Source organism: Microtus ochrogaster, chromosome 6, assembly GCF_000317375.1.
Source record: "Microtus ochrogaster isolate Prairie Vole_2 chromosome 6, MicOch1.0, whole genome shotgun sequence".
NCBI lineage: Eukaryota > Metazoa > Chordata > Mammalia > Rodentia > Cricetidae > Microtus > Microtus ochrogaster.
This window is the reverse complement of record NC_022013.1, coordinates 21,624,660-21,636,303: the sequence shown is the minus strand read 5'-3', so window position 1 is coordinate 21,636,303 and position 11,644 is coordinate 21,624,660. Positions and strand designations below refer to the sequence as shown.

Below are 11,644 nucleotides of genomic sequence, written 5' to 3'. Positions count from 1 at the left end.
TAAGGGGAAAAAATGTAAAAAGAAGCAGCACAAAATAATTCTGAGGAAAGGGTTTGGGACTAATAAGGACAGCCTTAAGGGTTTAGGAGACACAAGACCAAGTTCTGAAAGAGTGAGGCTCATAGGTTTTTAATGAATTCCTTTATTTTTTTCCCCTAAGATTCTGGGATAGTTGCATTTAAAACACTTATTACAGGTTCTTTAGTTTCCCTGTATACTAGAACTGACTTCAAAAGACGGACAAACGTCTCAGATGGCTTGGCTAGCCTGTGGTAGGTAATTCTTGTTTTAGCTTTTCGGAGAGAGATAACGGTGATTTTGAACCACTCTTCATTTATTTAAAAATATTTTAATTTGTTATTCAATAACTTCATATATGTATCCAATCTGTCTTTGGAAAAACATTTTAGATTTATCTTTGTATGTGAGTGTATTGAGCACATGTATGACAGTGCACCACATGTGTGCCTGATACTCTCAGATGTCAGAAGAGGGCATTGGACCCCCTGGAATTGGAGCTATGGATGGTTGTGAACTGCCATGAGGAGGCTGGGCATCAAAGCCGGTTCTCTGCAAGAGCATCCAGGGCTCTTAACCACTGAGTCATCTCTCTAGCCCTTACCCAACGTATCTGAACATATCAAACCAAAATCCCTCCTCCCACTTCTCAATCCCTCAAAGCTTTGTCCTCGTACCTTCGTGTACTTCTTTATTTACTTTAACATTTATCAAGTATATATTTTACATATGTGAAATATATAAAAGTATGGAACACTTTATCCTTGCGCAGTGGCCGTGTTTTCTTTGTATTGTTTTAGTTTCCGTACACAGGCTGCCATAGTGAGTGTAATGAATTACATTTAAGAGAGGCTTCTCAATAGCGGGAGGTCACAGGGTAGTTCTTTAGAGAGGGTGTGGTTGTTGTTATAAAACAGGGGTCCTTCAAAGAAATACTGAAAAGTACTTAGGTTACTAAGGTCAGAAACTCATGAAGTCCAGCACCCTCAAGGAGTTCTCCCTCCCTTGACCATGGAAACATAAAGCTAAACAAAGGGGGCCTCTGTATCTGCTCCCCAACCCACTGAGGGGTGAGCAGAGCAGGAACGAGGAGGAATACATCAGCTTGGCTCAGGAGACAAGTCTTAAAGGCAGAAGGGGAGATACAGTGAATCACAACGAGGCAATTAAACACGTGCAGGCAAGTTCCATTCAACTCTTTGCCGCCGTAAAGCAGTCTGAGGTGTTCACCAGGAGCAGGATCCTTTAGTAGAATTTTGTAATCTGGTAGCTGAGAGGAGTCTCTTGTTGCCATGGAACTCCGTCTTCAAACAAAAGACTCAAAGAGCCCAAATAAAAACCCCTACGAACGCAAGCATGCACTACTGGTTGTGTGGGTGAAGGAGAGGCAGAAAGAAAAGGCTATTTAAAAACTTTGAAAGGTCATCGTCAAATAAAACATTTTTATTTATAACACAGAGAGGCTAAAACAACACTGGTCATAAGAAAGTAAAGTATCCGAAATGGACGGATTCCTAACTGTAAAGAGATCGTGGATCTTCAGAGACGAGAACAGGGACTGTGACTTTTAGGACCGCAGAAAGGAGTTTTGGGTGGAAATTTGAAGATTTATGGAATTAAGCTCTTTGAAATAACGCCCAGTGTACACCAGGTGGCGTGCGCGTCCGACTTGTGGTTTTTCTGGTGGATTCAGTAGGCTCATTGTTGAAGCGTTAGGAAATCTGCTGGGGTACCTTGCTCTACACAGTCACCTCTTGTGTGACTTAACCACCTTCCTTTTCACTTCCATTCCAACTGTTGAAGTCAGCTTAACATCCTGAACTTTTCAGAAAGAATGTGCACATTAAAGACGTGCAGTTTTCCAAAGGGCCTGCAGAGCAGGAAGGCTGCGCTGCAGATACTTACAGGCTTGGTTTCACTGCTAAATGAGTACGAAGAAGCGCAGCTTCTCGGGCCTCAGTTTCCTCTTCTGTAAAAAGAAAGAAAGAAAGAAGGAAGGAAGAAAGAAAAGGAAGGAAGGAAGAAAGAAAGAAAGAAAAAAAGAAAGAAAGAAAGAAGGAAAGAAAGAAAGAAAGAAAGAAAGAAAGAAAGAAAGAAAGAAAGAAAGAAAGAAAGAAAGAAAGAAAGAAAGAAAGAAGGAAGAAAAAAAAACAAAAACAAAAAACGATATAAGCGCACTTCGGTGAGCAGCAAGCCCCTTGCTCCGCCCCCTCCGCGGCGGAGTTGCGCAGGCGCGGCGCGGCGTGCGCGGTTGCTAAGCGACGCGACCGCTCCCGCGCGGTCTCCCTACCCGGCGGCGCGAGCCGAGAGCGGAGCTGGCGAGGCCAGGAGGTGCGGTGCTGGTGGCGACCGTGCCGGCCAACCGCCGCCGCTGTGGCCACGGGACGAGCTCGCGATGGGAGGCGCAGCCCGCGGGCGCGAGAGGAAGGACGGAGCGCTGCCGGGGACCGGGCTCCAGCCGCAGCAGCGGAGGTAACGGCGCCCTGGGGGGAGCGGGAGGACTCCTTGCGGGTCCCGGCTGCCTGTCCATCAGCGTCGTGAGCGGGAAGGGCGGGAGCGGGCGAGCGGCGCGGCCTCCGGAGAGCCGGGGCTGGGAGCACGCCGGGGACCTGTGCACAGGACCTGTGAACCGCGCCCTGTTGCTCGAGAAGCCAACAGAGCCCGGGGAGCTTGCTCCCCACACGTCGCCTTGTTTTGTGGGGGCCCCTCTTTTCGCACCGAGCCCTGGGTGAGGGAATCCTCTCGGGTTGTTCGCATCTGGCTGCTGCTCTGCAGATGCGGTGCGGGTTCCCGTGTGTTTCATCTTGCTGTGGCAGAGGCCGGTCCCATCCAGAAAAAAATTGGCTTCTGTCATCGAGAATTTGAACGTGAACACGGTCTTCTTAAGAAGATACTTCAGTTTTTTTTTTTTTTTTAGTGTGTGTGTATATTTTTAAGCCCTCTTTTTATTCCTTTAACACTTCAGTTAAACTCCAGAACTAATTTTATAAGACAAATCTTAAAGGTGAAATATAAAAATGGTATTTTTTTAAGACAATGAAAAAATGTTACCTAGTCACGATCGTGTTTGTAGTATATCATCTGAGATGACAGCGTGAAACATTGCCATATGTGACCAGGAAATCCGTAGACTCGGTAGCAGATGAAGTGTATTATTCAAGGCCATCTTATGGATCCTGTCCATTGTTTGTGTGACTTCACAGTGGCAGATCCACAGTGTAAGAACAGACTCGATCTGTGTGCTCCCTTTAGCATTTTAAACATCCCCATCGTCCAGGAAACACAGTGGGATCAGAAGAGAGATTCAGTACGTTTTGTAACTTAAAGCATCCGGTTCGTGTTGGCTGCCTTTTTCTCAAGTTAGGTTGGCTGTATGTAAGTAGGTCTGTAGGTAAATAGGAGAAGACAATCCTGAAGGGTTTCTTGCTTGTCAGAGAGTGTTTACTCTATCTTTTCGTCCTGGTAACCTGTGACGAAAAAAAAAAAATTATTTATTTATTTATTTTTGTTTTTCGAGACAGGGTTTCTCTGTGGCTTTGGAGCTTGTCCTGGAACTAGCTCTGTAGACCAGGCTGGTTTCGAACTCACAGAGATCCCGCCTGCCGCCTCTGCCTCCCGAGTGCTGGGATTAAAGGCATGCGCCACCATCGCCCGAGGGGAAGGCAGCACCTGCAGTTAAGAATCCAAGTCCTCGGCCGGGCAATGGTGGCGCATGCCTTTAATCCCAGCACTCCGGAGGCAGAGGCAGCTGGATCTCTGTGAGTTCGAGACCAGCCTGGTCTACAGAGCTACTTCCAGGACTGGCTCCAAAACCACAGAGAAACCCTGTCTCGAAAAAGCAAAAAAAAAAAAAAAAAGAAAAAAAAAGAACCCAAGTCCTGAGACAACAAACACCTCTGTCCTGTTTATTTTTTTTTCTGATTTTAGGTTTCCTATTCAAATTGGTCTTCATTTTCAAGTAGTATGTTAATTGATGGCCCCTCGGTTTTTTTTTTTTTTGAACATTCAGCAAGTAAGAGTTGTTGTAACCATTTTGTTTATTTATTGTTTTGTTAGAGACGGAGTCTCTTTATTATGTAGCTCTGGCTGTCCTGGAACTCAGTCAGTAGACCAGGCTGGCCTTGAACTCACAGGAATCCACCCGTCCCTGTCTCCTGAGTGCTGGGATTAAAGGCATACATCATCACATCTAGCCTGTTGTAACTATTTTAAAATTTGAGTCTAGAAATAGTTTTCTTTCTTTAAAAAGAAAAAAGGAGGCCGGGCGGTGGTGGCGCACGCCTTTAATCCCAGCACTCGGGAGGCAGAGGCAGGCGGATCTCTGTGAGTTCGAGACCAGCCTGGTCTACAGAGCTAGGTTCCAGGACAGGCTCCAAAACCACAGAGAAACCCTGTCTCAAAAAACCAAAAAAAAAAAAAAAAAAAAAAAAAAAAAACAAAAAAGAAAAAAGGAGCCAAGAGTGGTGGTGCAGAGATGTAGACTGGTGGATCAAGGCCTGTGAATTCAAGGCCAGCTCGGTCTACATAGTGAGTTCCAGGACAACCAGCGCTTTGTAATTAATTTTTAAAAATAAAAAAGAGGACTGGAGAGATGACTCAGGCATTAAAGGCTAGGCTCACACCAAAAATATAAAAATGGAAGAGAAAGATTGAGATCCTTCTCATCTACTGCCCAGCGCCCCACTTGTTTATGTGCAGTGGCAGAAGGCGTGAGAAACAGTTCAGGCCTGGGGTGTTTTGAAACTGCTAGCTCCTTTTGTTTGTTTACTGACCGGTTTTCTCTGGAACCCTTCCAACTAGGCTGGGGGATGGTGTCTACGATACCTTCATGATGATAGATGAAACCAGATGCCCCCCCTGTTTAAACACACCCTGCAATCCTGCTGAAGCACCTCTCTCCAGAAGACTAAACGTAAGTAAAGGAAGGGACTCCTTAAGATCGTCTAGAGGACGGGGAAGGGCTACGTCATGCTGCTCAGGACAGACTTTCCTCTGTCTTGGTGGTTTGTTTCTTTTGTTTTGAGGGTTTTTTTTTTTCTGTTTTGGGGGGTTTCTTTCAGTTTTTAAAACAATTTAAAAATTTTTGCGGGACACAGAGTCTCAGTATGTAGTTGTGCCTGGCCTAAAACTCTCATGTAGACCAGGCTGGATTCAAATAGAGATGCGTCTGCTTCTGTCTCCAGAGTGCTGGTATTAAATGGGTATGCCACCATGTTTGGTTTGCTTTTGATCCTGACTCAGGGAAAACTGTCATGCGGTTTGAGTTCAGCCTTTGGAACAGTTTTGAAGTCCTTGCCTACCTTGTATTTTCTCTTAGGGTAAATATGGCAGGTGGTGGAGCAGGGGGATCCTCTTGTGTAGGTGATATTTCTTCTTATAGCAGATGACAAAATGTAGTGTATTACAAATGCTTCTTTTAACAGAAACAACAGGGAAAAAAATGTCAGAATTCATAATCAGCTCATCTTTCCTTTTCGGTCGTGGCTGATCAGTATGTGAGCAACAGCTGGTTTTGGTTTTGGTTTTGTTTTAACTCACAGATTAAGCCGAAACAATACAGGTTGGGTTTTGATGCATTCAAATCCTTTTAGGAACTGCAGACCTTTAGCTCCCGACACTGGCTTCAGGTCATAAAGAAATGACAGTAGAGTCTGTCCGTCCGCATAAGTAGAGGAGTAGAACAGAGCCTGGACCAGTTCCAAGGCGAGGCGCCTGTCTGTGACCTGAAAATGTGCTACAATGTGTTGCATCACGGAGCTTCTGAGGCACAGGGCTGACTGCTTGGTAATCTTCCCTTCCGTGTTTCTACTTACCACTTGGCAATTGTCCCTTTCTTACTTTACTCTGTCATTTGACTTTAAAAATTTTGCATTTATCTATTTGTTCATGTTTTGTGTGACCTCACTTGCAGGTGTCAGACTTGGTGGCAAGCTTCCTGGTAAGCACAGCCATCTTGTTAGTCTTGTAATTGTTCCTACTTCTTCTCTAGTTTTTACCACTTTCAAGACTAATGATATTACTTAGCATGGTCTCAAAATATTTGGAAGTCTGGTCATACTATCTTTAAATCTCTTCTGGAGTGTGGTGGAGGTTTTTTCCATCCCTGTGAGTTTATTTCTGTGGTATCTGAAAACCTCAGAGAAGTCCAGAACCATCTCTGGTGCCCAACATATCTTCCAGTTTGGTCAGCCCAGCGCTGCGCTGAAAACTCCTGCAGAAGATCTTGCATCTTGACATCTGACGCCACCCTTGTTTAACTTAGTTCAGAGTTGATCCACGCTGCTCTCTGTCCAATAGGTCACTTAGATTGTATTTTGGCATCAAGTTAATTTCTTACATCATGGTGTTCAGAGTGACACTCATGGGAAAACCCTACCTGAGAGATCTTGATTGAGAGACCCTACCCCAATGAATAAGATAGAAGAGAATACATGCACATCACACACACAAGAAAAGTGGATGGGGGGGAATTAAAAAAAAAAACTTACAGTGACATGTTGGATTAGAATTTAAAATCTTAGGGTTTTTAAGGTGCTTTACACAGTCTCATCTAAAGTGTAAATTATTTGCCACAAGGCTTTTATTGGACTGAGTTCTTTGTTTCAGAAATTGAAGACAGATCTAGTGGAAGGTAGTTCTTTTGTTTTGGCAGTGCCGGGTGGGTGGGGGGGATTGAACCCAGGACCTTATTATGCATGTTAGGCAAATACTCTACCAACTGAAGTATATCTTCTACTTCCAGGGGCAAGTTTCTATATCTAGTTCAGAAGATTATTCATTCTGAATTTCCCAACAGGATTTTTAGGACTCAACTAATAGAGCATGCTTTATGTAAAACACATTATGTTTTCCACATTGACGGTGTACAGTGAAGCATTCTTAAGAAATAAAACACGGTAACTCCTCCCTGATCTGTCTCTTTACATAATAACATGATTAACAAAACATTTGGTTGAGTCCATTGTATACCTTTCTGATTATCAAAATTACAACCTAGGCTAAAAATACATAGTATTTTATAACTATTAATATCTTACATATGAAGACTGTTGTCTTAGTTAGGGTTTCTATTTCTGTGAAGAGACATCATGACCACGGCAACTCTTATAAAGGAAAACATGTAATTGGGTCTGGCTTACAGTTTCAGAGGTTTAGCCCATTATCATCGTGGTGGGGAGCATGGCAGCAGACAGGCAAACATGGTACTGGAGAGGTAGCTCAGTTTTTCATCTGGGTCAGCAGGCAGCAGGAAGAAAGGGTGACAGTGGACCTCGTGTGAGCATCTAAAACTTGAAAGCCACCCCCAGTGACACACCTTGTTCAACAAGGCCACATCTCCTCGTAGTACCACTCTGTGGGCCTATGGGGGCCATCTGCATTCAAAGCACAATAACTGTAGATTGAGGGGGAAAATGGAAAGAATGTTTTATTATAGCCCAGAAGATTTGGAATATAATTGACTCTTTTCAGGATATGAGATTTATAAGAAAGAGAAGCCTGGTAAGGAAAGATCCCCTTCCTGTGTGGAAGAATCCTTGATGGAATCCCCCTGTTTGCTGCAGACCTGAACTTTGATAATCTGTAGTGGACTGACTCTGAGCTACTTGCTGTCTTCGGGGCCATAATTCTTTAAGAGAGACACACCGTGCATCCCAAAGATGCAAGTGTGAACAGGGAGAGTGTGGCAGGCACAGATGAGGCAAGAGGAGGAAATGAGAAGGAAATGAGGATGATGGAAGAATCAGAGGGGGCCAGGAAAGGACAGCCCTGTTTCCATTTCTGGGGGGTGTGGGGGGATGGGCATGGCCTGGGAAATTCCTGCCTGTGAGTTAGCACTTGATTCTCAGAGAGTGCAGATAAGGCTCAACATACGGGAGAAACGGGAGTCAGGAGATCCCAGTGACATTCTTAGTTTTGTTAAAATAATTCTATGACGAAGTCACCCTGTCTTGAACACAGCTGGCCACATGTAGGATCTAGGTTCTGGGGTGAGTGTGTTCAGGGAATCCAAGAATCGATGAAATGCATGTCCAGAGACTGGTGCTTTCTTATTTAGGGCTTTGTCCCCCTGCACCTGTGTGTGTGTGTCACCTGTGTGTCACCTGTGTGTCACCTGTGTGTGTGTCACCTGTGTGTCACCTGTGTGTGTGTCACCTGTGTGTGTGTGTCACCTGTGTGTGTGTGTCACCTGTGTGTATGTGTCACCTGTGTGTGTGTCACCTGTGTGTCACCTATCCTGCTCTAACATTCTCCACCACAGTCTTTCACTGAACCTGGAACTGGTCTGGGTGTCTGTCTCTGTCCCCCTCAACACTGGGGTCACAGGCCCAGGGGCAACTTTTTACAGAAGCCTCTGAACTCAGGTCCCCACTCTTGCGTAGCAGTTGCTCTTACCGCTGAGCCATCTCTTCAGTCCCGTTTGGGTCTTTTAACTTTAGAATAAAAGTGACTGACATGTTTTGATATCGATTAGTTAGAAGGCCCTTTTGTAGCTGGGCAGTGGTGGCGCACATCTTTGATCCCAGCACTCGGGAGGCAGAGGCAGATGGATCTCTATGAGTTCAAGGCCAGCCTGGTCTACAGAGCTAGTCGGAGGACAGCCAGGACTGTTTGACAGAGAAACCTGTCTCAAAAAAACAAAAAAGAAGGCCCTTTTGCCTTTCTAATATTCTAGTGCCATTAACAGTACATGTGTTTCTCTTTTGTAGAGTACCACTGAGCCATTGACGAGAAATCACACTCATCACTTCTTGAATGAAAGTGAGATGAAGGTAGAACAGCTGTTTCAAGAATTTGGCAACAGGAGATCCAATACTCTTCAGTCGGATGGCGGCAGCAACTGTGAAAAGTCCTCTCCTGTTTCTCAGGGGAAGAGCTCCGAAAGCCTGAACACGGTGAAATCCAGCAGTTCATCCAAACCATCGAAAGTGCTGCCACTGACTCCCGAGCAAGCCCTGAAGCAATATAAACACCACCTCACTGCCTATGAGAAGCTGGAGATTATCAGCTACCCAGAAATCTACTTCGTGGGTCCAAATGCCAAAAAGCGACAGGGAGTTATTGGTGGCCCCAATAACGGGGGATATGATGACGCGGACGGGGCCTATATTCATGTGCCTCGGGACCATCTTGCTTACCGCTATGAAGTGTTGAAAATTATCGGCAAGGGGAGTTTTGGACAGGTAGCCCGTGTCTATGATCACAAACTGCGACAGTACGTGGCCCTAAAAATGGTGCGTAACGAGAAGCGTTTTCATCGCCAGGCAGCTGAGGAGATCCGGATTTTGGAGCATCTGAAGAAACAGGATAAAACTGGTAGCATGAATGTTATCCACATGCTCGAAAGTTTCACCTTCCGGAACCATGTGTGCATGGCCTTTGAGCTGCTGAGCATAGACCTGTATGAGCTCATTAAGAAAAACAAGTTTCAGGGTTTCAGCGTCCAGTTGGTTCGCAAGTTTGCCCAGTCCATCTTGCAGTCCTTGGACGCTCTTCACAAAAATAAGATCATTCACTGTGACCTGAAGCCAGAGAACATTCTCCTGAAACATCACGGGCGCAGTGCAACCAAGGTCATCGACTTTGGGTCCAGCTGCTTCGAGTACCAGAAGCTTTACACCTACATCCAGTCTCGTTTCTACAGGGCCCCAGAGATCATCCTAGGCTGCCGCTACAGCACGCCCATCGACATCTGGAGTTTTGGTTGCATCCTTGCAGAACTCTTGACAGGACAGCCTCTGTTCCCTGGCGAGGACGAAGGAGACCAGTTGGCCTGTATGATGGAGTTGCTAGGGATGCCCCCACCGAAACTCCTGGAGCAGTCCAAACGTGCCAAGTACTTTATTAACTCCAAGGGCTTGCCTCGCTATTGCTCTGTGACTACTCAGGCAGACGGACGGGTTGTACTTCTGGGGGGTCGCTCACGCAGGGGTAAGAAGCGAGGTCCACCGGGCAGCAAAGACTGGGCCACAGCACTGAAAGGGTGTGAAGATTACTTGTTCATAGAGTTTCTGAAAAGATGTCTTCAGTGGGACCCCTCTGCCCGCCTCACCCCAGCTCAAGCATTAAGGCACCCTTGGATTAGCAAGTCTGCACCCAGACCTCTCACCATGGACAAGGTGTCGGGGAAACGGGTCGTTAATCCTACAACTGCTTTCCAGGGACTGGGCTCCAAGCTGCCTCCAGTTGTTGGAATAGCAAGCAAGCTTAAAGCTAACCTAATGTCCGAAACCAGTGGTAGTATACCCCTGTGCAGTGTATTGCCAAAGCTGATTAGCTAACGGACCGCTCGGAGATGCATATTTATGTATTTTTAGTTAACCTTGCAAACATGCAAATGGAAAAAAATGGAAGCCCATTCACTGATGGATATGTTTTTGTTGACTAAACTTTTTTTTAACAAGGCAGAACATTTTTATATGACTGTAAACGAACTCTTCAAGGGCTAATTGTCTAACCAGCTTGTATTGGCCATCTGGAGTATACATTAAATGACTTTTTATAGGTCAATACATCTTTGTCTATCTCTTCAGAGGCACCTCAACCCGTGTGTTATGCTCTCGGTTTAAATCTCTTTAAGATCAAAGATATTCTAAAAATATGTGCCGTTTCTCTCCTTTTCTGTCCCTCAGCATCTATCTGGGAGGGTAGTTTGGAGTTGTGGAAGGCATGCATGTAGCGCAAAGCTAGAATTCTGACCCCAGCAGGCAATCCTATGGGCTCATTCTGGGTGGAAAGACTCGCACAGGAATCCGGGTGGCTGTTTGTCACCTGGGCAGTTATCACTGCATAGTGTTCAGGGGTTTTGTCTTTGTTATTTTCCCTCTGAGTTATATCCTGGGTACTCAGTGGTTTACAGACACTACCTTTACTGAAGAGTCCTGTAGGCACTGCTCTGCTCTGCCAATTCCCCCCAAAGGCCAGTGAGTTAAAGGCCTGCTCCCCAGCACTGCAGGGGAAGGGGTGGGCCTCAGTGTTAGGCATTGGGTCATTGTGAACATGCTCTGGAAGGGGATTGTGGGGCCCTGGTCTCACCCTCTTCCTCTTTTAACTCCTGGCTGTTAAGTGAAGGCTTTGCTCTGCCACACACTCCATTGTGATTTGATATCCCAGGCTTAGGACCACATGGCTGGTCAGTCAAGAGACTGAGACCTCTGAACCTCATGCCACAGTAAAGTTCATCATCTTAGCTGTTCGTTACAGTAGCCAACCCACACTGATCTCAAAGCCAGCTCATGTGTCCTTCCTCTGCCATCTCAAGCGAAGCTAACTGGATGTCACTAATGATCCAGAGTGCCCAAGGTAGATTCTGCATGAAAACTGCAGTCCCTTCCTTGGTCGTCAGTGGCCGGACTACTTGCTGCATTGTCACGGGCTCTGGGTTTTATGAAGGTGGTTGTGGTCAGGTAAGCTCACAGCACATTAAATGCCACTTGCTCCTTAGTGTTCCACACTTTGACTCTGAGCTTCCCACACGTCCCTGGATGCTCAGAAGAGGAAAGCTGAAAGCACAGAAACGTGTTTTCCCTTGTCTTCCTTTCAGCGGCCTCCCTTTGTCTCTGAGATTTAAAGTTACATGGCAGAAGCCGGTGGTGCCTGTGACTGCTAGCCACATGTCTCACTGGAA

At 45.8% G+C, this 11,644-nt stretch overlaps 1 protein-coding gene across 1 annotated transcript; it reads left to right on the top strand.

Moving 5' to 3' along the window:
* The first annotated feature begins 2,342 nt into the window (after positions 1 to 2,342).
* Positions 2,343 to 10,569, top strand: Dyrk3 (dual specificity tyrosine phosphorylation regulated kinase 3). Its single transcript, XM_005348318.2, has 3 exons — positions 2,343 to 2,490; positions 4,819 to 4,930; positions 8,727 to 10,569. The coding sequence occupies exons 1-3, from the start codon at positions 2,414 to 2,416 to the stop codon at positions 10,296 to 10,298; spliced, it is 1,761 nt and encodes a 586-aa protein (XP_005348375.1). The 5' UTR covers positions 2,343 to 2,413; the 3' UTR covers positions 10,299 to 10,569.
* Positions 10,570 to 11,644: the final 1,075 nt, after the last annotated feature.

Excerpts from the sequence above, each read along its gene's own strand:
- Dyrk3 (XM_005348318.2), top strand. The coding sequence starts at position 2,414 with ATGGGAGGCGCAGCCCGCGGGCGCGAGAGGAAGGACGGAGCGCTGCCG. Across the intron at positions 2,491-4,818 it reads CTCCAGCCGCAGCAGCGGAG|GCTGGGGGATGGTGTCTACG; the intron begins GTAACGGCGCCC and ends CCTTCCAACTAG. Across the intron at positions 4,931-8,726 it reads CTCTCTCCAGAAGACTAAAC|AGTACCACTGAGCCATTGAC; the intron begins GTAAGTAAAGGA and ends TCTCTTTTGTAG.